Consider the following 26,443-nt stretch of genomic DNA (forward strand, 5'->3'; position numbering starts at 1 on the left):
CTTAAGAAAGGGCTGGAGTATATGAAGAGTGAGGAAGATAAACAGGGGAACATTAGCCCTTTGAAAGTGAGGACTTGTCTTATTCCTTATTGACCTGCAGGACTTGATTGCTGCTCAGTAATTTCTCTCTCCTTCTCCACGTGTGTGCTGAGTGCTGAATGAACGCACAGCTATCTTTCAGGCAGCTCTGAGTTTGGGGCCCTCTGCCTTTGCAGAAGCCTGGCATAATTTACTATAGTGCAGCATGATTAGAAATTGTCAGGGAAAACAAGATTGTATCAGCCTGGGTGAGAAAGTTGCAGAGGCTTCAGACAGAAAGTCATATTGGAGTTGAGCCTTTAAGAACGAGCAAGGTTTAAGCAAGCAGAGAAATGCGTGCATCGTGTGAAGCAGGAGGGGTGGGGAAGGAAGGGCATTCTCCCCCTCGGTTTGGAGAATGCATAGTAATTCTGTGAGGCCGGAGTAGAACTGGAAGGGTAGGTGTGGCGAGGCAGACTGTGAAGGCTGTTAAAGGTGATGCTTACAAGGTTGGACTCTATCCTGTTTTGCAAAGTCTGGTCTGTGGACCACGAGTGCAAGACTTCCTCACAGTGATTTTTAAAATGCACTGTTCCAGGCTCACCCAGATCTGCACAATTGCAGTGGAAGTCCAGGAAATTTGCATTTCAAATGAATTCCATTTCTGTACTACTGCAGGAGAATGCCTCTATGGATGATAGGGACCCACATTGTATTCCCTAGTATACAGGAAAGTGACTTGTTAAGATCTGCATTTTAGAAAGAGAACTCTGAAGGCATGCCCTGTGGGTGACTGTTCTGGTTGGAACAGAGGCAGGAAGGTAAGCTAAATGTTCATGATCTTGTCAAAGGGTAGGGGGAGAGAAATCTGTGGTTAGAAAAAACTTACATGTTTATTTTTACTAACTGCTAATTGAAATGTATGCATTTGGTAACAAACCACAGTAGTATAAGCGGAACCTGTGACTTTGTCACCAAAAGAAATTATAACTCTTTTCATATATCATGGATGTTACAGATATATTATTTATGCTCATCACTTCTTCAAAATTAAGGCAGTAATTAGAACCACTGCTATATCTTATTTAATTTACTAATAAAGAAGCACATACATTATTATTTCATAATTTTTAAAATAGTTTGATAATTGTATTTCAATATCATCTGTCTCCCTTGTAATCCCATGCTTTTATTTGGCAGCTTCACCAGGCTGCCAAAGGGGTTCATGGCACAAAATAGTTAGGAACTCCTGGTATAGAATAACATGTTGAAGGCCTAAGCCAGAGGATGCTATGGGAGAAGGGAGCTTGGAATTTAGGGGATATTTCAAAGAGAAAAGTGATGATTTAGCATCTACTTAAATGAGTAAATATCTAATCTTAAAAAAGAATGGGAGTAGGTTACAAGGGGAGAAACAAGAAGAGAAGACTAACAAATATCGTAGGAACAGTTATCTCTGGAGGGTGGGTGTCGTGTACTTCTCAGAAGATGGCGGAAGAACCCAGGAGAACCTTGAAGCTTAATCAGGGTCTTGGTGGAGATTGACCAAGAAGCAGCAGTTCTTGGAGACATTTTTACAAGAATCCCAAGATGTTAGTCTTGGATCTTATTTTAAATCTTTGTTTAAAAAAAAAAAAAAAGATGGGAGGCAAACATGATGAGCTTACAAATACTTTGGGAAGATAAAGAGGATGATGGCCACCTAGACAAGGTCAGCTAATTGAAGAAGACTCAAGGAAGTAATACTTTCTTAGGAAGTTGTTAGGTGAAGATAAGGTACCAGTGCTACAGGTCTTAGAATTAAAGATCTCGTGGCTAGGAGTAAGCCACACACGCATACGGGTAACAAATGGGAACATGTAAACAGGCGTGTGCAATACAACAGAAAAGTGAAGCGAGGAAGCTAATAACTTTAATTCGCTGCTTTATGTCAGTTATAATTCGCATCACTTGTCCCTTCATCTGCAGTAGTTATCCTCCTGAATAATAGAAGCCTCGTAAGAAAACACAGTCACAAGCAAGTCTTGAAAGTTAGTTTGGAACCAGGTCATGGACAGCTCTGAATGCAATGTCCCTCATAGTCAGTGGAGTGGCATTACAGGTTTTGAACTGTTACACGGAGCATTTACCCAGTACAGGTGTCCCTTATTATCCCCGGGGATAGGATTGCTTTCAGGACCCCCGTAGATACCAAAATCTGAGGATGCTTATATAAAATGGTGTAGTATTTGCATAACCTATGCACACCCTCCTGCATACTTTAAATCATCTCTAGATCACTTATAATACCTAATACAATGTAAATTATATGTAAATAATTGTCAGTGCATGGCAAATTCAAGTTTTGCATTTTGGAACTTTCTGGAATTTTTTTCTCAATATTTTTGATCCAAGGTGGGTTGAATCCAAGATTGTGGAACCCGCAGATGTGGAGGAGGGCCCACTGAACTCATTTCTTTTGTTACCCCCCTAACGTCTTTTGCTATTAGTGTGGAAGGTAAAAAATGTGTCCTTTGGTACACTGCTAGCAAAAAAGGTATTCTGGAATGGGTGAGTTAATTTGCAAAGAAAACAGACGGTTTTAATATCAACAATATTTAAATGGAATGCTTAAATATTTGTAAGTATTATCTTTCACAAATTCTGTTTTGAAATTCAATCAGCTATGGTGGCTTTGAAAACCAATTGTAGTACAATCCCCTGTAGTAGGCATAACCTTTATTTATTTATTTTTTTTTTTGCGGTATGCGGGCCTCTCACTGTTGTGGCCTCTCCCGTTGCGGAGCACAGGCTCCGGACGCGCAGGCTCAGCGGCTCATGGCTCACGGGCCCTGCTGCTCCCACGGCATGTGGGATCTTCCCGGACCGGGGCACGAACCCATGTCCCCTGCATCGGCAGGCGGACTCTCAACCAGTGCGCCACCAGGGAAGCCCCATAACCTTTATTTTAAGAATAGATGAAGTATCTCTTCTGCTACTCTTAATCATAATGAATTTACTTCAGTTTGGAAAAGGAAAAATGAGCATTTCAGAGTAATCTTAGTAAAGTGATATCTCTATTAAAAACAATTTATTTTTGGCTGTGCCACACAACTTGTGGGATCTTAGTTCCCCGACCAGGGATAGAACCCGGGCCCTCCGCAGTGAAAGCACAGAGTCCTAACGACTGGACTACCAGGGAATTCCCTGAAAATCTTTCATGACCTTTTAGCAGTCAATTTAATGGGAAAATTTTGGAAAATATAATATAGCACATTCACTGCATGAAGTATGCCATTAGTTTTATGAAAAAAATTTAGTAAGACCTGCTGTAATTTCAAATCTTTTATTTGGGATTTGTTTTTAAAAGGAAAATCTGCACAAAAAAATAAACCTTGAATAGTTAAGTGTGTTTATTGAAATTAATGCAGGACTACATTATTCATTTGATTTTTTTAAATAAATTTATTTATTGATTTATTTCTATTTTTGGCTGCGTTGGGTCTGCGTTGCTGCATGTGGGCTTCTCTCTAGTTGTGGCGAGCAGGGGCTACTCTTCGTTGCAGTGCGTGGGCTTCTCATTGCGGTGGCTTCTCTTGTTGCAGAGCATGGGCTCTAGGCACACGGGCCTCAGTAGTTGTGCCTCGATGGCTCTAGAGTGCAGGCTCAGTAGTTGTGGCTCATGGGCTTAGTTGCTCCGCGGCATGTGGGATGTTCCTGGACCAGGGCTCGAACCCGTGTCCCCTGCATTGGCAGGTGGATTCTCAACCACTGCGCCACCAGGGAAGCCTTATTCATTTGATTTTGATATTTGTAATTAAAAGTGATTTATTTTCTAGACACAATGTAGGTAGGGCTTTTGTTATGTGCAGTTACTAAAATAAACTATAAAATTTTGCCTGAAACACAAATACAGTATAAGGTAGGTACTCCCAAGCTAGCCATTTTCTTTTAGTTAAGACTGTTTTTCCCAGGCTGACCTCAGCTAATGAGTTTTTCCATCTATTGTGCTTTTTAATCAAGAAGGATTAGAACCTCTAAGAACCTGTAGAACAACCTGATCTTCCCTTTTCCTTGGTCACCAGTCAATATTTTAGACACGGGAATTAATATTTGTGAAAGTAGTAAATGAACTGTTCTGGTAAGGCACCACATATTTAATGTTTGTTCCAATTTTGTCACCTGATATACTGCTGGAAAATTAACTTTGTTTTCCCCCAAAATTGGAAATAACCGAATTACCCACATCATTTAATAGCAACATTTGAAAAGAACTGGGCACATGTGATTATTTTGACTATTTCTTGGGATGATTGTGTTAAACTGATACCTATATATTAAAGCAACACCTGGTAATCCCTGAACCTGTGAATATTTTACTACACATGGCAAAGAAGAGTTAAGGTTGCAAATGACATTAAAATTGCTAATTAGCCCACCTTAAAATAGAGAGGTTATCCTTTATTATCGAGGTGAGTCCAAGGTAATCACAAGTGTTCTTAAAAGTGGAGGAGGGGGGCTTCCCTAGTGGCGCAGTGGTTGAGAGTCCGCCTGCCGATGCAGGGGACACGGGTTCGTGCCCCGATCCAGGAAGATCCCACAGGCCGCGGAGTGGCTGGGCCTGTGAGCCATGGCCACTGAGCCTGCGCGTCTGGAACCTGTGCTCTGCAACGGGAGAGGCCACAACAGTGAGAGGCCCGCGTACCACAAAAAAAAAAAAAAAGTGGAGGAGGGTGGAAGAAGTGAAGATCTGAGTACCCTATGTGAGAAGGACTTAACCCACCATTGCTGGCTTTGAAGATGTAGGAAGAGGACCTACAAGCCGAGAAATGCTGGGGGCCTCCAGAAGTAGGAAAAGGCAAGGAGACAAGGCAAGATTCTCCCTTAAAGCCTCTAAAAAGAATGGAATGCAGCCTTGTTGACACGTTGTTTTGATTTGATTTATTTTTTAATTTATTTATCTTTATTTTTGGCTGTGTTGTGTCTTCATTGCTGCACGCAGGCTTTCTCTAGTTGCAGCGAGCGGGGTCTACTCTTCATTGGGGTGCATGGGCTTCTCATTGCGGTGGCTTCTCTGGTGTGGAGCATGGGCTTTAGGCACACGGGCTTCAGTAGTTGTGGCTGGCGGGCTCTAGAGCGCAGGCTCAGTAGCTGTGGTGCACGGGCTCAGCAGTTGTGGCTCACAGGCCCTAGAGCGCAGGCTCAGTAGTTGTGGCACATGCGTTCAGTAGTTATGGCTCGCAGGCTGTAGAGTGCAGGCTCAGTAGTCGTGGCGCACGGGCTTACTTGCTCTGCAGCATGTGGGATCTTCCCAGACCAGGGCTCGAACCCACGTCCCCTTCATTGGCAGGCTGATTCTTAACCACTGCGCCATCAGGGAAGCCCTGACATGTTGATTTTAGCCCAGTGAGATCCATGCCAGACAGAACTATAAGATAATAAATTTGTGTTGTTTTAAGACACTAAGTTTGTGATAATTTGTTACAGCAGCAATAGAAAACTAATAAAGCATGCATACAGGTTATTCCACAGGCCATTAGGTGAAAGCCTTTTGTTCAGACTGGAAATTCACAAACTAAGAGTGGAAGGGGGAAGGGAGGACCAGGGAATCATTAAGTTAACAATTTTTCTCAGTATGTATTGATACATTTGTCAGGTACAGAGGTTATAATAATAGGAAAGAAAACACAACCCCCATCCTTCCAGAGTTTATAGTCCAGTTTATGGTCTAATTTAACATGCCCCAAATTGAACCCCTGATCTTCTCTTTCAAATCTGTTCTTCCCAGGGGATCCCCATCTCAATAAACAGCAACCCCATACTTTCATTTCCTTAAGCAAAACTCACTGAAGTCATCCTTGATCTCTTTCTCTCAGACCCTACATCCATGTCATCAGCAAATCCTGTTGGCTCTACTTACAAAATATACCCTGAATCCAATCACTTTTTCCATCCCACTCTCACCTCCCTTATCTAAACTGCCATCATCTCTCTCTTGGATTATTGACTTGTCTCTTAATTGGATTTTCTGCTTCAGCCCTTTCCTTGCTACAGTCTTCGAGACACAGCAGCCATAGTGATCCTTAAAATGTGAGTCAGGTCAAGTAAAGTAACTCCCCAGCTCAAAACCATCCAAAGCTCCCCACCTCGTTCAGAGTAAAACCCAAAGTCCTTATCCAGGACATAGCTCCCTTGTGGTATATTACATAATTGCCCTTATTACCTAACCTTCCTTTTAAGAGGATCACACATTCCGACCCATTCCTATGCAAGTATACATTCTTCTCCCGTTATCAGGATTGGCTGTATGAGTTGCTTGAGCCAATGGAATGTGAGCAGATAAAAGGACAGTGTGCCAGTGCCAAGGAGAAGATTCAGAAATCATCACACGGTTCTATTAGTTCTCACTTTTTCTTCTGCCCTGAAAGTAGTGTGTGTCAGATAGGCATTGCTCCTTCAGCCTGTGTCCCAGAATAAGACTTGAAGGAGGAACTCACCCACAGCCATAATGCAGAACATGGGAAGAAATAAATGTTTGCTGTTGCATGTTACTGAGAGTTAAAGGGCATTTGTTACTACAGCAAAGCTGACTGCAGTGAGTCCCCTACATATGAACCTTCGGGTTGCAAACTTTCAAAGATGCGAACATGCCCCTGTATGCCAGCTTTTGTACTGTACTACTGTACTTTTCAAGGTACTGTACTGTAAGATTAAAAATGTTTATTTTTTGTGTTTGTTTTTTATGTATTATTTGTGTGAAAAGTATTATAAACCTATTACAGTACAGTACTATATAGCCGATTGTGTTAGTTGGGTACCTAGGCTAACTCTGTTGGACTTACGAACAAAATGGGACTTAAGAATGCGCTCTTGGGACAGAACTCGTTCGTATGTTGGGGACTTACTGTAATACATACCCCTTTACCTCTCTGATCAACTTTACCTCCTAGTGTTCCCCTCAATCACTCCACTCCAGCTATCTCGTGTTTTTTTAAAAGTGCCAAGCATACTCGCCCCAGAACCTTTACACTTACCATTCCCTCTGCCTGGAAATACCGTTTTTTTCCCTAGATATCTGTATTTCTGGCTCTCTCCCTTCTCTTAGGTCTTTGCTCCAACGTTACTTAGGTGACCTGACCTGATTGTGACCTCCCCACTCCTACACTTCCTCTCCCTTCCTACTTGATTTTTCTCCTTAATAGTTATCATCATCTGAAGTACCAATTATTTTGCTTCTTTCTTTGCTCTCTCCCCACTAGGACATAAGCTCTATCAGGACAGGGGTTTTGCCTATTTTTTCACAGCTGTATTTCTAACACCTAGGAAATCCTCTGGCACATTATAGTCAATAAATATTTGTGGAATAAATAGTGGTGGGGGGTGACTGTGTGTGTGTGTGTGTGCACACATGTAGGGTGGGTTTGGGTAAGCTTCACAGTGTTTTTGTGTATTTTAAGTCAAATACAGCTGAAATAGAATGTGGAGATGGGTACATTGATAAAGAACCTTCTGAGAAAACAGATTAGTTTCAAGGTTTGAAATTACACCAAGTCTGGGAAGTGGGATGAAGGACACTTGAGAGGCTGAAATGTTGGATCAGAGCCGTCCATTGCACAACGTTTAAAAAGTAGAAATTCCTTAACTGTCAGAATCGTAAAATGCTGATTAAATAATAAAATCATACCTTTCAAGGTAAAGACAATACTTTTAAGTAGCTTCATTTGTAATGAAACACAGTAACTATTTATCACTGAAATCCAAGGGATAGTCTCATACAAAGGTTAAGAGCATGGACACTGGAACAAGACTGCTTGGGATCACACCCTGACTCCACCATCCGCAGTTTGCACATACCCTCAGGCAAGTCACCTGACCTCTTGGGGCCTCTGTTTTCACATGATAAAATGAGCATGAATATCATAGTATTAATAAAATGCCTATCTAAAAGAGTGGTTAAAATTAAATAAAGAATGCAGGTAAAGTAGTTAGAGCTGTGCCAGGCACATGGCAGTATTCAATAAACATGAGAATATTATTACTAAAATCATTACTGCCATTTGAAAAAATACATGTGAAAAATCTGAAGGGAAAAGTGTATATACACAAACACACAGACACACGCACCCACACTTTAGTCAAGATTTAGTAATCAAAGGACTAGGTATAAAGCAATACGTGTGATATTTTGACTGTGGGCTATGAAATAATATCCCACCTGGGGTTGGCTTATTATAATGAGGCAAACCAGTCTCAGATGACTGAGTTGATGATGATGCAAATTTTTCTCAATTCCTAACACCCTACCTACCCTGTGAGGTAGGTTTTATTATTATCCCCATTAGACAGATGAATACACTGTGGCTTAGAAGGTAAATAATTTACCTAGGGTCACTAAGCTGGTAAAAAGTAGAGTCTGTTTTTAGCTCATGCAGCTCAATATCCAAAAAACAACCCGATCAGAAAATGGACAGAAGACCTAAATAAACACTTCTCCAAAGAAGACATACAGATGGCCAAGAGGCACATGAAAAGATGCTCAGCATCACTAATGATTAGAGAAATGCAAATCAAAACTACAATGAGATATCACCTCACACAGGCAGAATGGCCATCAAAAAATCTACACACAATAAATGCTGGAGAGGATGTGGAGAAAGGGAACCCTCTTGCACTGTTGGTGGGAATGTAAATTGATAACAGCCACTGTGGAGAACAGTACGGAGTTTCTTTAAAAAACTACAAATAGAACTACCATATGACCCAGCAATCCCACTTCTGGGCATATACCCTGAGAAAACCATAATTCAAAAAGACACATGTACCCCAGTGTTCATTGCAGCACTGTTTACAATAGCCAGGACATGGAAGCAACCTAAATGTCCATCGACAGATGAATGGATAAAGAAGATGTGGTACATATATACAATGGAATATTACTCAGCCATGAAAAGGAATGAAATTGGGTCATTTGTAGAGATGTGGATGGACCTAGAGCCTCTTATACATAGTGATGTAGGTCAGAAAGAGAAAACAAATATATTAAAACATATATGTGGAATCTAGAAAAATGATACAGATAAACCAATTTGCAGAGCAGGAATGGAGATGCAGACATAGAAAATGAATGTGTGGACACAGAGGGGGAGGGGGAGGGGGATGAACTGAGAGATTAGGATTGACATATATACACTACCATGTGTAAAATACGTAGCTAGTGGGAACCTGCTGTATAGCACAGGGAGGTCAGCTTGGTGCTCTGGTGATCTAGGTGGGTGGGTTGGGGTGTGGAGCGTGGGAGGGAGGTCCAAGAGGGAGGGGATATGGGGATATATGTATACATATAGTTGATTCACTTCATTGTACAGCAGAAACTAACACAACATTGTAAAACCACCATACCCCAATTTAAAAAATGTATATTAAATAAAAGTAGAGTCTGTTTTTAAACCCTGCTGGTCAGACTCGTGAAATCACACTCCTAATCATTTAACAAGATGGGACACAGGTGACCATTGAGGAGACAAGGATTTAGTGTCACGGCAGTGATCTTGGCCATAATATGTCCTGTCAGAATTGATGAGTAATTCCATAGCAAACCTTTGGAGGTATTCTCTGACAGGGCAAATTAGGACACAGTGGTTACATGTACATATGCTAGGACAAAATTATGTCATTTAAATGTATGTATGTGCACATGGTGAGTCTGTGTCTGCCCATGGACTTTAAGCCTGTGTTTTTAGCTGGGTCACCTGACAGGGAGCTAGGCACAGGACAGTGCAAAACAGCTCCCTGGAATGGAAACAGGAGCATGAGGCAGGGGATCCAGTGTCCTCTCTTGTGGCTCCATGGCAGGGCCTGTGGCGGAAACCTTGAAGTGTTGGCAGGTCACCTCCTTGTGCTTCAGTTGAATGGCTCTGCTGGAATGGCAAGATCTCATTAGGAACGTTGTTGTTGCAATAAACCTGTGGTCACAGAACACCCATTCTGTGAAGATACATGTTGATTTAGCTGAGGGCAAAACTTAGAAAACATATTCTTATGTTTACTAAATGATAATGCTTACTATTTGGAACTGTAAACCAGAATTTACTAATGATATTCTCTCTTTATGCAGCCTAAGTTAGAGCCATGGCTCCAAAACGTCAAAAACAAAAGCGCTCAAAACGTGGCAAAACCAAAATAACGTTACCTGGTAGGACTGTTTTTTCATCAATGGGATTTTTATGGATTTAGTATTCGTATATATATTAGCAGCCAAAACGATCATGGTTTTATGTCTCAAATAAATGTTTTTGCTGTCATAAAGTCAAACACAAGTGGAATTCAAAACACGGGGATTTATTATTATTTTTATTCATTTCATTACAATATCAATTAAATGTCATATAATAAATGTCATAGCAAATATATCACTATGAGATAATTCTGTAAGAAAGACAATTATTCAGTTTCTATTTAATTATTCATAAAATAGCTTAAGTCTTCACTGTGTATTTGCCTTATGTTTTATGTTTTAAGCCTTGGTAGAAGATTGTAGTAAACTAAGATACATATTCGACTCAAAAATGTAAAGTTGACATCATTTTATTATATTCTAGTTAGTGAAGAAGCAGAACCTGTGAATATGGAGAGCATGGGTAAGTGGAAATACAATTTAGAATTTACGTCCCCAGTTCTACAACATTTTAATATGCAATAAGCAAGGGAGAATATTACAGATTGAAATGATTGATCAAAATGTGCATGGACTAAAGTTACATCATGTCATTTGGAATATAAAATAAATTTTTTAAAGAAAAAATAAAAAGTAAGAGTGGAAGAGAGAATTTCAAACTGAGAAATAGACTTGGACCAAGCAGTCCCTTAAAAATCCAACATTGTATGATTATTGAGAGACCTTTTATAACTGTAAAGTGTGTTGTCTGCAAGTCATTACTTTTATTATAATAGTATTTTTCAAACTCTGATCATGGGCAATATTTATCTGTACGCTACGGTGGGGTTCCGCTATTTCAAGGAAAGAGGCTGATTTTTAAGCAAATAAACTAGAACTTAAACAACCGAACTAATATGGTTCCTACATTTAGAGGTTAAATAATCTTATTCCAACAACTTTTATTTTTGTTGTTGTTGTTGAAACTTTTTCTCAGAGTTGCCTTAGATGATGCACTTCATGTTTAGAAACAGAGGGGAAACAGTGAGGGTGGGGAGGAAGAATCTCTAAAAGCCTTGCTGGTCATTGTAAAGATTTTGGCTTTTAGGATGGGGAGCTGTTGGTATTTAAGCAGAGAGGTAACATGATCTGACTTACTTTTTTAAAATTTATTTAACATCTTTATTGGAGTATAATTGCTTTACAATGGTGTGTTAGTTTCTGCTTTATAACAAAGTGAATCAGTTATACATATACATATGTCCCCATATCTCTTCCCTCTTGCGTCTCCCTCCCTCCCACCCTCCCTATCCCACCCCTCTAGGTGGTCACAAAGCACCAAGCTGATCTCCCTGTGCTATGCGGCTGCTTCCCACTAGCTATCTGTTTTACGTTTGGTAGTGTATATATGTCCATGCCACGCTCTCACTTTGTCCCAGCTTACCCTTCCCCCTCCCCATATCCTCAAGTCCGCTCTCTAGTAGGTCTGTGTCTTTATTCCCGTCTTGCCCCTAGGTTCTTCATGACTGCTTTTTTTAGATTCCATATATATGTGTTAGCATACGGTATTTGTTTTTCTCTTTCTGACTTACTTCACTCTGTATGACAGACTCTAGGTACATCCACCTCACTAAAAATAACTCAATTTCGTTTCTTTTTACGGCTGAGTAATATTCCATTATATATATGTGCCACGTCTTCTTTATCCATTCATCTGTCGATGGACACTTAGGTTGCTTCCATGTCCTGGCTATTGTAAATAGAGCTGCAATGAACATTGTGGTACATGACTCTTTCTCAATTATGGTTTTCTCGGGGTATATGCCCAGTAGTGGGATTGCTGGGTCATATGGTAGTTCTATTTTTAGTTTTTTAAGGAACCTCCATACTGTTCTCCATAGTGGTTGAATCAATTTACATTCCCACCAACACTGCAAGAGGGTTCCCTTTTCTCCACACTGTCTCCAGCATTTATTGTTTGTAGATTTTTTGATGATGGCCATTCTGACCAGTGTGAGATGATATCTCATTGTAGTTTTGATTTGCATTTCTCTAATGATTAATGATGTTGAGCATTCTTTCATGTGTTTGTTGGCAATCTCTATATCTTCTTTGGAGAAATGTCTATTTAGGTCTTCTGCCCATTTTTGGATTGGGTTGTTTGTTTGTTTGATACTAAGCTGAATGAGCTGCCTGTAAATTTTGGAGATTAATCCTTTGTCAGTTGCTTCATTTGCAAATATTTTCTCCCATTCTGAGGGTTATCTTTTCATCTTATTTATGGTTTCCTTTGCTGTGTAAAAGCTTTTAAGTTTCATTAGGTCCCATTTGTTTATTTTTGTTTTTATTTCCATTTCTCTAGGAGGTGGGTCAAAAAGGATCTTGCTGTGATTTATGTCATAGAGTGCTCTGCCTATGTTTTCCTCTAAGAGTTTTATAGTGTCTGACCTTACATTTAGGTCTTTAATCCATTTTGAGTTTATTTTTGTGTATGGTGTTAGGGAATGTTCTAATTTCATTCTTTTACATATAGCTGTCCAGTTTTCCCAGCACCACTTATTGAACAGGCTATCCTTTCTCCACTGTATATTCTTGCCTCCTTTATCAAAGATAAGGTGAACATATATGCATGGGTTTATCTCTGGGCTTTCTATCCTGTTCCATTGATCTATATTTCTGTTTTTGTGCCAGTACCATACTGTCTTGATTACTGTACCTTTGTGGTATAGTCCGAAGTCAGGGGGCCTGATTCCTCCAGCTCTGTTTTTCTTTCTCAAGTTTGCTTTGGCTATTCGGGGTCCTTTGTATTTCCATACAAACTGTGATTTTTTTTTTTGTTCTAGTTCTGTGAAAAATGCCAGTGGTAGTTTGATAGGGATTGCGTTGAATCTGTAGATTGCTTTGAGTAGTATAGGCATTTTCACAATGTTGATTCTTCCAATCCAAGAACATAGTATATCTCTCCATCTATTTGTATCATCTTTAATTTCTTTCAAGGATCTCATTCAGATTTCATGAAGAAATTAAAACCTCAGCAAAAGCTAAGAGAATTCAGCACCACCAAACCAGCTTTACAACAAATGCTAAAGGAACTTCTCTAGGCAAGAAACACAAGAGAAGGAGAAGACCTATAATAACAAACCCAAAACAGCTAAGAAAATGGTAATAGAAACATACATATCAATAATTACCTTAAATGTAAATGGATTAAATGCTCCAACCAAAAGACATAGACTGGCTGAATGGATACAAAAACAAGACCCGTATATATGCTGTCTACAAGAGACCCACTTCAGACCTAGGGACACACACAGACTGAAAGTGAGGGGATGGAAAAAGATACTCCATGCAAATGGAAATCAAAAGAAAGCTGGAGTAGCAATTCTCATATCAAACAAAATAGACTTTAAAACAAGGACTATTACAAGAGACAAAGAAGGACACTACATAATGATCAAGGGATCAATCCAAGATAAAGATATAACAATTGTAAATATTTATGCACCCAACATAGGAGCACCTCAATACATAAGGCAAATACTAACAGCCATAAAAGGGGAAATCGACAGTAACACAATCATAGTAGGGGACTTTAACACCCCATTTTCACCAATGGACAGATCATCCAAAATGAAAATAAATAAGGAACCACAAGTTTTAAATGATACATTAAACAAGGTGGACTTAATTGATATTTATAGGACATTCTATCCAAAAACAACTGACTTATGTTTTTAAAGGGCCACCCTGGCTACTCTTTTGGGAATTGCAGGGGCAAAGACAGAGGCAGAGACTAGTTAGGAAGCTATTGCAACAATCTAGGAAAGAGATGATGGTGGCCAGGCCAAGGGAGCAAAGGGGTTGCAGGTGTGGTGTGTGAAGGCAGGGAGGTGGTGGGAGGATGTTAGCTAACAATAAATAGCATTGGGACTGGGTGTGCTGCCCAATAAATGTTTAATGAATGCACCACCCAGAAACTTGGGAGCTATCTTTGACCCTTCTTCCCGTCAACACCTCCTCCCTTGCATCTAAGCCATACCAAGTCCTGTCAATTCAACACCTAAAACATATCTCAAACCCATTCAATTCACATAATCTCCACATCAGCAACCTTAGCCTCCACATCCCTCACTTAGCTTAGATCCTTAATCCCTAACCAGTATCCCTGCTTCCACTCAGCCTCCTTCAATGCATTCTGCACACAGAAACCCTCTGACTTGCCTCTTTCCTGCTTAATCTCTCCCATGGCTTTTCTTTGTCCTTATAGTGGTCCTGGCTCCACCTTCCTCTCTGACCTTGTCTCTCTATCCTTCACCTCCATCTACAGCTCATCAGCCTTACTTAGCACAAAACATAGTGAATTTGTTCCGGCCTCAGGACCTTTGCTCTTGCTGTTCCCAATGCCTGGATAAGCCTTCCATGCACCTACCTCCTACCTACCTCATCATTCAGATGCAGACTCCAATCTAATCTCTGCAAGAGGCCTTCCTTGAAGGCATTTCTTTCACCTAGTACCCTATTTTATTGCCTTCATAGCACTTATAATTCTGAAGTTAAAGTACAGTCAATTCTCATTATTCATGGAAGTTCTATACACTTGCTGCAAACGCTGAGTTAGCAGGTACTGAACCATTGCTCCTAGGGAAAATACAGGATTAGGTTCCTCCAAGCCTCTGGTCACAACATTTCATTAACCAATTAATACATAACCTTGTTTTATGTGTGTTTCTCTTTAAAGACGACTTATTTAATATATATTGCTGATTCATTAACATTGAACTCACAGCCAACAGCACTATAATTCATGCCTGACTGATGCTTATCTAATACACATGTTTTCTTGTAAAACATATCACAGCCTTCTTGCACTTAGGAACACTAGAGAGCACTTTAGCAGTAAGCTTGGGGACCATTTTAAATAGGCAAATCACCAATACAAAGCACAAAAATGTGAAAAATGTGGTACTATATAGACAGTGGAAAGACACTGTTTGCAGTATGAGAGCACACGGAAGATGGTAGAGCATCATCTTGTTTGACCTTACCTGGCAACGTGCACATCAGGCAATTCACATTTTTTGTCACTTTAAGCATGCCCACTAATGAACGTGAAAGTGCCACAACTATCGATCTTGGGATTACAAATACATTTTAGCAAGTGAATTTGCAAATATAAAATTTATGAATGAGGATGGAGCATATTTATTTGTTTATGCATTTATAACACGTAGCTGTTTACATACCTACCCATGCTGGCCCTCCCTTGTGTGTGCGCTCTCTCTCTTTCTTTCTCTCTCTCTTTTTTTCACACACACAAGCTTCAGGGGAACAGAAACTCTTGTTCACCCCTCTACCCCAATGCCTATCTTGATACAGAATAAGCACTCAATAAATATTTGTTGATTGATTGATTGAATAAATGAATGAATTGCTTTCCCTGTTCTTCCTGTTTAGACAGACCACCAGCACTACCACCCTCCTTAGTTCTATGTTCTATCTCTCACCCTGTTTTCTCCTAGATAGCACTTGTCACCATTTGTCCTTATGTATTTCTGAGTGTATTTATCTATTTAATGTCTGTCTCCCCCTCTAGATTGTATACCCTGGCACTAGCACCATGCTTTTCACATAGTAGCTGCGTAGTAAATATTTCCTGATTAAATAATTAACTGGTAAGCAAATCCATGGACCTGAGAATGGGGCATGGTGGAGAGGTTTCAGCTGAAAGTAAATGGGCTGAAAAATAGATGTGAGTATGTTTCTTTAAGGAGAAAAAAAAAAAGAGAAGGAAATCTTAGCACTTTGTAGTGAGACTTGAGGGTAGGTTTTGACTTAGCATCCCCTTATTTTACAGCCTCTCTCTCTACCCCCAGACTCCCCTCAGGCAACACCAGGACCCTCTGACTTCCTTGATGTGGGGTCTGACATTGTCAGCTGTCACTCAGGACTTGTGGCTGTTATGCTGCAGAGGACTAGGTTTCCCTTTCCTACCAAGGAACCAAGGGAGCAATAGACTAGCTAAAAACTGTCTCCTAATTAAGGCAACGTCTGGAGGTTTCTAGAGAAGAGGTATGATTTTTACATGTAGTTAACATTTATGGAGCAACAGCTTTGTGCCCTGCATACTCCTCTCATCCCTTCAGCTCTAGGAAGTAACATTGCTGTGGCCATTACAAGATGGAGGTGCTGTGACTCCCAAAAGTTAAATAATTTACCCAAATTATAAGTCACACTTTAATACAGGTTAGAGTATCTGTGGTGTATTAATGGTCTATTGCTGCTATAACAAATTACCACAAATTTATTATCATACAGTTTTAGAAATCAGGAGTCTGAAATTACTTTCACTGGGGTAAAGTCAAGGTGTTGGCAGTGCTGGTTCCTTCTGGAGGCTCGGAAGGGATAATCTGTTTTTTTACCTTTTTCACCTAATGGCTCCCTGTGTCCATTGACTCTTGGCCCCTTCCTCTGTCTTCAAAGCCAGCAGCATGGCATCTTCTAATCTTTCTCCGGCGTAGACCTCTGGCTCCGTGTCACATGTCCTTCCTTGGCATTGACCCTCCTGCCTTTCTCTTATAAGGACCCTTGTGATTACATTGGACCCACCTCAGGAGCCCAGTAATCTTCCCATCTCAAGATCCTGAACTTAATCACACCTGCAAGTCCCTTTTGGCATGTAAGGCAACATATTCACAGGTTTCAGAAATTAGGACATGGATATCTTTGGGGGGACATTATTCTGTTTACCACAAGTGATTAATAGCACAGTTTTTGGAATTAAACAGATGTGGTTTGAATCATAATTCTGCCACTTAATGACTGTGTGACCACAAACAACTTCACCTCTCTGGGCCCTGCTTCCTCATCTGAAGGATGAGGTAGTGATACCTACCTCATGAGCTTGTTGCAGAAGTTAAATTAGGTAGTACATGCACATTTCCTTACAGAGGGCTGTCTCAAAGAAGGTTTGCATTTTACTGTTGTTAGTATAAAAACAAAATACTATAAAGATAGAGAAATAGGGAATTCCCCTGCGGTCCAGTGGTTAGGACTCTGCACTTTCACGGCCAAGGGCCCGGGTTCATTCCCTGGTCAGGGTACTAAGATCCCACAAGCTGCACGGCGCGGCCAAAAAAAAAGATAGAGAAATAGATCAGTGAATGAGAATAAGGAGTCCAAAACTATATTCACATATATATGGTCGATTGATTTTCAACAAAAGTAAGTACAAAGGCAGTTCAGTGGAGAAGAGATAGTCTTTTCAACAAATGATGCTGGAACAGTTGGATATTTACATGCAAAAAAGTGAACCTCAATCCATATCGCACATTATATACGAATATTATCTCAAAATGGATCATAGACCTAAATATAAAACCAAATATTGTAAAACTTCTAGAAGAAAACATAGGAGAAAAATTTTTGTAACCTTGGATTAGCAAAGATTTCTGAGATACAACACCCCAAACTGTAACTCTTAAGAAATCTTTGCCTAATTCATTTTTTCTTTTATGAAATACTAGTCAGAAATATAAAGGAATGAGCTACTGCTACGTGCAGCAACATGAGTGAATCTCAAAATAATTGTGCTGAGCAAAAGAAGACAAACAAACAAAAAGTGTTGTGCAATTTTTAAGGAAATGTGCGTGGACTACCTAATTTAACTTCTGCCACAAGCTCATGCGGTAGGTATCACTACCTCATTCCTCAGATGAGGAAGCAGATGCCCAGAGAGGTGAGTTTTATAACTATTCCATAAAAAACAAACTACTTATCTATAGCAATAGAAAGCAGAGCAGTGGTTACCTGGGAGTGAGGAGGGGTGCTGGAAGAAGGGGCAGGAGGAAACTTTTGGGGATTATAGATTTGTTCTTTATCTCTATTGTGATGATGGTTTCATGGGTAAATGCATATGTTTATCAAATTGTACACTTTAAATATATACAGTTTATTATTTATCAATTATATCTCAATAAAACGGTTTTTTTTAAAGTAAACAACAACCAAAATGCTAAAAGATGAAATACACGGGGCTTATTTACATACTCTGGTTCAATATGCAGGACAACTGATGTGTGACCTATGATTTATATTGCACCGGCCTCTTCCTTGCGCGCGCAGCAAGATTCCGAGCTAGTTAGTTGTGTGGAGCTTGAGTCTGTCTTTGGCTCCTGCTCTACCAAGTGAATAACTGTCATTTACTGCATCCTATACAGTGTCTCTCTTACCTCCCTGACTATCTGTGAAGGTGGAGGAGGACCATCTCCTGTCCTCTGCTGTGTTCACGTTTTTTGTTTTTTTTTTGGCGGTACGCGGGCCTCTCACTGCTGTGGCCTCTCCCGTCGCGGAGCACAGGCTCCGGACGCGCAGGCTCAGCGGCCATGGCTCACGGGCCCAGCCGCTCCGCGGCATGTGGGATCTTTCCAGACCGGGGCACGAACCCGTGTCCCCTGCATCAGCAGGCGGACTCTCAAGCACTGCGCCACCAGGGAAGCCCTGTGTTCACCCTGTGTTCACACTTGTGAGAGAAAGTATGGCCTGCTAGTTACAGTGCAGGGACCTTGGTTTGGATCCTAGCTCCCGTTATTTCTAACTCCCAGCCCCCAACCTTGGATACCTTACTTGGACTCTGTGGGCCTCAGTTTTCTCAGCTAAAAAATGGAGACAGGGCCTTCCTGGTGGCACAGTGGTTGGGAGTCCGCCTGCCGATGCAGGGGACACGGGTTTGTGCCTCGGTCCGGGAAGATCCCACATGCCGCGGAGCGGCTGGGCCCGTGAGTCATGGCTGCTGAGCCTGCGCGTCGGGAGCCTGCGCTCCGCAACGGAGAGGCCGCAAGAGTGAGAGGCCCGCGTACCGCAAAAAAAAAAAAAAAAAAAAAAAAAAGAGACAATTACAGGAGCGGCGTCTGAATGTTGTTATGAAGCGTAAATGAATTAATAATCCATGTAATGTGCTTAGAATAGCGTCTGGCAGTAGGTGCTTCACAGAAGCTACTATAATTAACATGCTGTTATTTACTCACACTGTTATTCAGTCACTGCACTGGCCTGGCCCCCTATCCAGTAGGTCTTGCACTCATGGCAGGCACTCCTGACCTCTGTAAGCTTCAGGAGTCCCTGCAGCCCTTCTCCTCCGCTCCAACATCTTTCTCACCCTCCTGGACCACTCTGCTGGAGGCACAACTGAGCCCAGAGCCCATCTCATCGCTAATCACCAGAGCCTCATTGTTATATACCTACAGTGCTATCTTCAGTGCAGGCCTCAAAGCCTAAATAACAACAATTCTTACACTGAATTTAGCCAGAGACCCTTGGGGTGGCCAGTAGCATCAGGCCTTGCTCTGTTTAGTTTGGCCATTGTTCAGGTAGGGCACGGAGGTACTAGACTCTAGGCGTTCTGTGTAGTCTATTGGCTGCTAGTTGCCTGAAGTTATTACCGATTCCCGACCCCAGCCAGAAACAGGCTACTACTACTGCTAACTTCTAGATAAAGGAATGTTAGAGCCTCTATTAAAGTTGCCTTGAAAAAGCCCAATTAGTGTAAAAGGATTATTTTTTTGACAAATATCCATCCAGTAGGATTTGAAGTATGTTTAGTGGGAGCAGGTGACATAGAACACCATCTTTGTCAGTGTCCTTCCAGTTTCGTGGAGGGTAGGAAGCTTTCTGGTCTTTGTGAGCACCTCTGTTTATGAAGGGCGGCCACCGCCTTTTTGGCTTCAGCTCAGTGTGGGTCTCATAGTTCCACCTAGTGGTTTTCCAAGACAAAACTCCAAGGGCTGTTATGCATCGGACACTCTACAAATTACGGCTGGCAGTGTGATTTTAAAGGATAACTTGCATGTGAATCAAGTCAACAGCTGTTTTGAGGCAGACCCCGAGGCTGTGACTGCCCTGCATCGTCACCTCCGCCTCACCAGCAACCAGGATCTGGGCCCTGAGGTCCCCCCAGAGGACGTGCTGGGGGCCTACTGTGTGTGAAGCTCTGGAGACCCGCATCCCAGACGCCAGCACACTGCTTCCTGTCATAAGCACCCCCGGGATCCTGCGTGCCCTCTGGCCCTGGACCATCCCGTCCCTGACACCCGGACAGCTCCCGCAGGCACATCGAGAGCGGCTTATCCCGCCAGCCACAGTTGCTGCACTCTAACCCCAAGATCCCCACCCCTAACCCCACAATAAATATGATCTGATGCAAACAAACAAACAACAACAACAAAAAAAAAAAACAGTTGCCTTTGAGCATCCTCTACATGCAGGTGTTAGGGTTAGTATTTTAAGGAGAGATAAAAATGGGCAATTTGTCCCTAATTTATGAACCGCTTGTATTCCAAATGTTTGTTTATTATGCCAATGGATTGCAATTTAGAATATATTTCCATACATAATCAGTGTTATGCATAGAGTCACTAGTAATCACCTGAATAATCATATCATAGAGCTTCCAGGGTGAGGGGTCAATGTTTCTGTGGGAAAATAAGCTCAAAATTCCTACTTGAGAGGCTGCATGCACTTTTCCCCTCGATGACGCACCTGTTGAGCAGTGGGAGGGAGGATGTTGGGACATCCAGGTGTGGGGGGCCCGGAGAGGATGCGAGTGGGTTCTGGGGCCCCCGGAGCATAGAGTTGGGGGAGGGAGTTCTGGGGATAAATGCAGAACTGAACCTGGGGTGGTAGAAGCTGATGGTGATAAAAAAGGATAAGAAAATGAGAAGTAGGGTCGAGAGAGAAGATTGAGGCAAAACGATACCTTGTCTTCTTCCATCTGCTGTCCCAGGGCTTGCTGCTGCCCAGGACTGACCTGGGGTGGGGGGCAAAGGGACAGGAAGAACAGGAATGGAAGCCTGTTGAACCTCCCCTCCCTCCTCTTTTGAGGGCAATTCTGGGACTGGGGAACCAGAGGAGGGAAGAGGGATTCCCTACCTCACCTTCCTCCCCAGTTCCAGGTTTACTAATACAACCTAATTGGAAAGTCAGTAGCTTTAAAGTGTGAAGAACTAGGGCTTCCCTGGTGGCGCAGTGATTAAGAATCCGCCTGGCAGGACTTCCCTGGTGGTGCAGTGGTTGAGAGTCCGCCTGCCGATGCAGGGGACACGGGTTTGTGCCCCGGTCCGGGAAGATCCCACATGCCGCGGAGCGGCTGGGCCCGTGAGCCATGGCCGCTGAGCCTGCGCGTCCGGAGCCTGTGCTCCGCAACGGGAGAGGCCACAACAGTGAGAGGCCCGCATACCACAAAAAAAAAAGAATCCGCCTGGCAATGCAGGGGACACGGGTTCGAGACCTGGTCCAGAATGTTCCCACGTGCCGCGGAGCCACTAAGCTCATGCACCACAACTACTGAAGCCCGCGCTCTAGAGGCCGTGCTCCTCAGCAAGAGAAGCCACCGCAATGAGAAGCCCCCGCACCGCAGTGAAGAGTAGCCCCCGCTCGCCGCAACTAGAGAAAGCCCGCGCGCAGCAACGAAGATCCAATGCAGGCAAAAATAAATAAATAAAATATTTTTTTTTAAAAAAAAAGTATGAAGAACTGAATAACAAGTTTGACTGAAAAAGAGCCCTAGGGAGCAGAGGTACCTCTCTAGGGTCAAGGGAAGGTTTCTTTAAAATGGGAGACCATTGAGCAAATCAAACATGCTGAGGTAGGAAAGGTTGACGGGAGAGGAAGAGTTGATGGGCTGAGAAGGGTGGAGAGGGGCAGGCAGGTCTTCGAACTGGAGGGAAGGGCAGAAAGACGGGGCCTGTGCTGATGAGCTGGTGGGCAGGGCTGTGGGACCTCACAGGATTCTTTGCTGTACAGACACAGAATTGCCTCTGTGAGAGGAAGCAGGGTCACCTGGTGAGAGAGAGCAGGGTGAGGGAGGAGGTGTTTTAGGAGAGCAATACAGGTTTGATAGAGCCTAAGGTAGTGATAATACCTTTGAACAAATAATTTTACTTTTTTTTTTTTGCGGTACGCGGTTCTCTCACTGTTGTGGCCTCTCCCGTTGCGGAGCACAGGCTCCGGACGCGCAGGCTCAGCGGCCATGGCTCATGGGGCCAGCTGCTCCGTGGCATGTGGGATCTTCCTGGACCGGGGCATGAACCCGTGTCCCCTGCATCGGCAGGCGGACTCTCAATCACTGCGCCACCAGGGAAGCCCTAATTTCACTTTTAAAACCTATCCTGGGAAAATAATTTGAAAAAGAACAGATACATGTATATGTATAACTGAAAAAAAAATATGAACTACTATTTCAACTGTCCTTCAGGCCATTTCTGTACATTCTCATCATATATAACTGTCTTGGTTCTTATACTTTTGTTATTCATTAGATCTTAAGTATTAGTTTTGAGAATTTGACCTTTGTCTTCTTTCAGATTTAAAATATAATGTTAAACCACACACACAAAAAAATTTTTAAAACCTAAGAAAATAATTTGAAATGTAATAAAAGTTTATAAACTATATATTTGTTTGTAGAGTTATTTATAATCACTAGAAACAAATGAGAAAAAATGTAATGCTTACCAACAACAGAAGTTAAAAATTATGCTATAGAATTACATTAATTTAAAATGATGCGTTAGAAAAATTATATAATGTCATAGTAAAATTCTAGTGACATAATAGTAAGTATGAAAGGCAGGATTTAGAATTTCATTTAAGATACTATATATGGAGTGACTGGAAGGAAATAGAGCAAACGATTAATAGAGGTTCTCTCTTGAGAGATAGAATTATGGGGAATTGTTATTTTCATCTTTTTATCTTTTTGACATTAAAAAATTTTTTATTTTATGTTGGAGTATAATTGATTTACAATGCTGTGTTAGTTTCAGGTGTACAGCAAAGTGATTCAGTTATACATATATCTATTCTTTTTCAGATTTTTTTCCCATTGAGGTTATTATAGAATATTGAGTACAGTTCCCTGTGCTATACAGTAGGTCCTTGTTGGTTATCTATTTTAAGTATAGTAGTGTGTATATGTCAATTCCAAACTCCCAGTTTATCCCTCCCTGCTGCCACATTTCCCCTTTTGTAACGATACATTTGTTTCCTAAGTCTGTGAGTCTGTTTCTGTTTTGTAAATAAGTTCATTTGTTGACATTTTTTATAATGGATAAACTTACTTTAAAAATATGAACAATGATTTTAAAGTCTTTTAAAATTTTAACCAAGACAATTATTTAAAGCAAACAATTGAATGTTTCCTAGTGTTAATATTTTAAATGGTTATATTTAATGTCCAAATTCCACTTTGCCTTTCCCAGGTCATCCAGAAATTTATCCTTTAGTGTTAACTAACAAGACCCAGGAGATATTTAACTGCAGAATAGATGAAGATGTCACAGATGAACAACCTTATAAACTTATCAGAAAAGAAGATATTTTTTCAGACTTTGAAAACAGAGCTGCAGTGTCTGATTTCTACCCAGTCAAAAAAATTATTCAGGTAAGTACAGTATCCCTCTTTATTTTTCAGTCCTACCTCAAGAGGTTCCTGATACATAATCACAAAAGTTGGAGAGATTTCTGAGTTCAAATCTGGCATTTCCCATTACTTTGGGCAAATGCTAGCTTGCCCATCCCTCCTTGGGAATCCTTCTTGATGACCCTTTGTGAAAAGCAAACTCCTATCTGTGACATTTTGTCTTACTCCACACCCAGAAAAGCTCATCCTTGCCCAATTTTAGCTAGAAAGGGAACCTACCCTTATTTTCCCATACTGCTTTAATTGTTTAATTCATAATTTTAGTCCTGATTTGTCCGCAAACATGCTACAGAGCACAATACCAAATAAAAGGAATGCTTCCTTTTTTTCCTGTTAGAAATAAAATTGCATGGTAAGTTTCCCTGGACGCATTGTGTTTTAAGAGCATTTGTAAGTTAATAAAATAACTTTGCAATTTGGGGTTATTAACCATAGGTTAGCACTATGGTTATCTTCTATGATTGATTGATTAAAGAAATATTAATTTGTGTCAAATCTGAATAAACTGAGTGACTACTGAACATTAACCTTCTTTTTTGATTATATTTTTGTAGGAATATCCTGGAGATGAGCTTCTCCTTGTTTACGACAAAGACTTCAAATATGGACTTAACTTTTATCTTATTGGAACTGAAGAGGGCAAGGAAAACTATTTAAATGTAAGCACACCCTAAGCAATCTGTTGATTGTCAGAAGGAAGCAGTACCTCTGGGGGAACCCCAGACATGGTCATGATTATTCTCATTCAGCTCTGATTCCCTGGGGCCTAGAGTAGGTGAGCTAAGGGTGAGCTAACTCAGACAACTCAGGGTAGCAGATACTCTACTTATTTGCCCTTCATTTACCCAGTGGGACTGGAAACAACAAATCTGGAGTACCACTGCTCTCGGCCATTCCTTGGCCCACATTCCTGCTTCTTCTCTTGCCATCACCATGACTTTGGGTAAGCTACTGAACCTCTCATCTGCAAAACGGTGGCACCAATAGGGCTGTTGTGAAGATTAAATGGGCTGATGCAGGTAAAGCCCTTTGTATAGTGCCCGGCGCAAAGCTAAGTGCTCCATAAATTTTTGCTATGATTATTTAAAAGCAAAATTTTTAAAGGACAACTTGGTCAATGGGCAATTGAGGGGAACAGGGTGTCAAAGATAAGCAGAATATAAAAGAATGGTAGTTTCCAAGGAAAGGAAGTCAGTTCACCTTCGGGATGTTGCGTTCAAAGTGGTCATGAAAGGCAACAGGTTTCTGACACTTGCCTTCCGGTCTGGCATCCTCATGGGGAGGTTTGGTCAAACTGAGGGAGACAGAGGGGTTTGTGTGGTTGTCCAATAAGCAAGAAAAATAAAGGAAAGCCATAGAATTTAAAAATATCGAACACTTTTTACATTTGAAATAATTTCTTAGTTAGCCTTAATATTTTCAGTTTTATTTTTATGATTGCTTTATTCTGTGTTTTAATTTTTTTATTATGGTGAAATATTTCAAGTGTATAGAAAAGCACAGATGATGAAACAAATATCTATACAGTCACCACTCAGAATTAACAAATGTTAATATTTTATCATATTTACTTCAAATTCTTTTGAAAGGAAAGAAAATATAAGAGATAATGTTTCACTGCCTCTTACATCCTCCTTAATTCAATTTTTCTAACTTCTCTCTATAAGGAACTATTATTCTAAGGTTGTTATATAGTCTTCTGTCCATGGTTTCATACTGTTACCATGCATGTATGCTCCACAAATAATACATTTTATTGTTTTATTCATTTAAATTTTATATAAAATTATATTATACAACTTGTTTTGCAACTTTTGTTTTTCACCAAATTGTAAAATTCTAGGACCTATTCATGTTGATATGTTTAAAATCATATACATGTAGATTGAGTTTGTTCATTGCAACTGTTTTATGAGATTTTTATCTTCTGACTATACCAAAATGTATCAACCCTTTTCCCTATTGATATTCATTTGGTTGCCCATTTTTTCACTATTATGAATAAAGTAGCAGTGAACATCTATATATCTATATATGTACCTGTATCTATATCTTTATCTGTCTGTATATCTTCTTGTGGACATCTTGGTTTAAAAAACATTTGCTCTTTATAATTTAATGGATATCATATTTATTCATACATATAATCCTGTCATCAGAAAAACATTTCATTAAATCAGAGAAAATTAGTTTTATATTTTATCAAGTTTTAGCATTCCATATTCTTAAAGGCATACAGTAAATGCTTTTTTCTTACCACACATCTTTTCCTTTTTTTCCTCTCCCCTCTTGATTCTTTCATCTTCTTTATATATATATATATATATATATATATATATATATATATATATCCTTGATCTCTTTCTTTTTTGTCATTCTTCCCTTTTATTTTTTTACATAGTTTCCCTCTCATAGTTGAAAAGCATGAACCAACAAAGAAGAAAAATAATAAGAGCTTAACAAATTTATATAAAAGCAAAGTTTATTGCAAAATATACATGTGTAATTATAACCTAAATTTGGTAATACGTATATATATTTGCTGAACTTATCTCTTTTTTATTAATTGAAGTGTAGTTGATTTACAATGTTGTGTTAGTTTCAGCTGTACAGCAATGTGATTCAGTTTTATATACATATGTGTATATATGTATATATATATTCTTTTTCAGATTCTTTTCCCTTATAGGTTGTTACAAAATACTGAGTAGAGTTCCCTGTGCTATATAGTAGGTCCTTGTTGGTTATCTATCTTATATACAGTAGTGTATATATGTTAATCCCACCTCCTAATTTATTCCTCCCACCTTTCCCTTTGG

The 26,443-nt window shown here is 40.5% G+C and overlaps 1 protein-coding gene across 1 annotated transcript in view; it reads left to right on the plus strand.

Annotated features, from left to right (window-relative positions):
* Window positions 1-26,443, plus strand: part of WDR63 (WD repeat domain 63) — an 84,400-nt gene that overhangs the window by 576 nt on the left and 57,381 nt on the right. The window contains exons 2-5 of the mRNA XM_032640918.1: window positions 10,112-10,189; window positions 10,596-10,634; window positions 23,404-23,585; window positions 24,179-24,283. Coding sequence (XP_032496809.1) covers window positions 10,126-10,189; window positions 10,596-10,634; window positions 23,404-23,585; window positions 24,179-24,283 — 390 coding nt within the window. The 5' untranslated portion in view covers window positions 10,112-10,125. The remainder of the gene's footprint in view (window positions 1-10,111; window positions 10,190-10,595; window positions 10,635-23,403; window positions 23,586-24,178; window positions 24,284-26,443) is intronic.

The sequence above is a fragment of the Phocoena sinus genome, chromosome 1, assembly GCF_008692025.1.
Source record: "Phocoena sinus isolate mPhoSin1 chromosome 1, mPhoSin1.pri, whole genome shotgun sequence".
NCBI lineage: Eukaryota > Metazoa > Chordata > Mammalia > Artiodactyla > Phocoenidae > Phocoena > Phocoena sinus.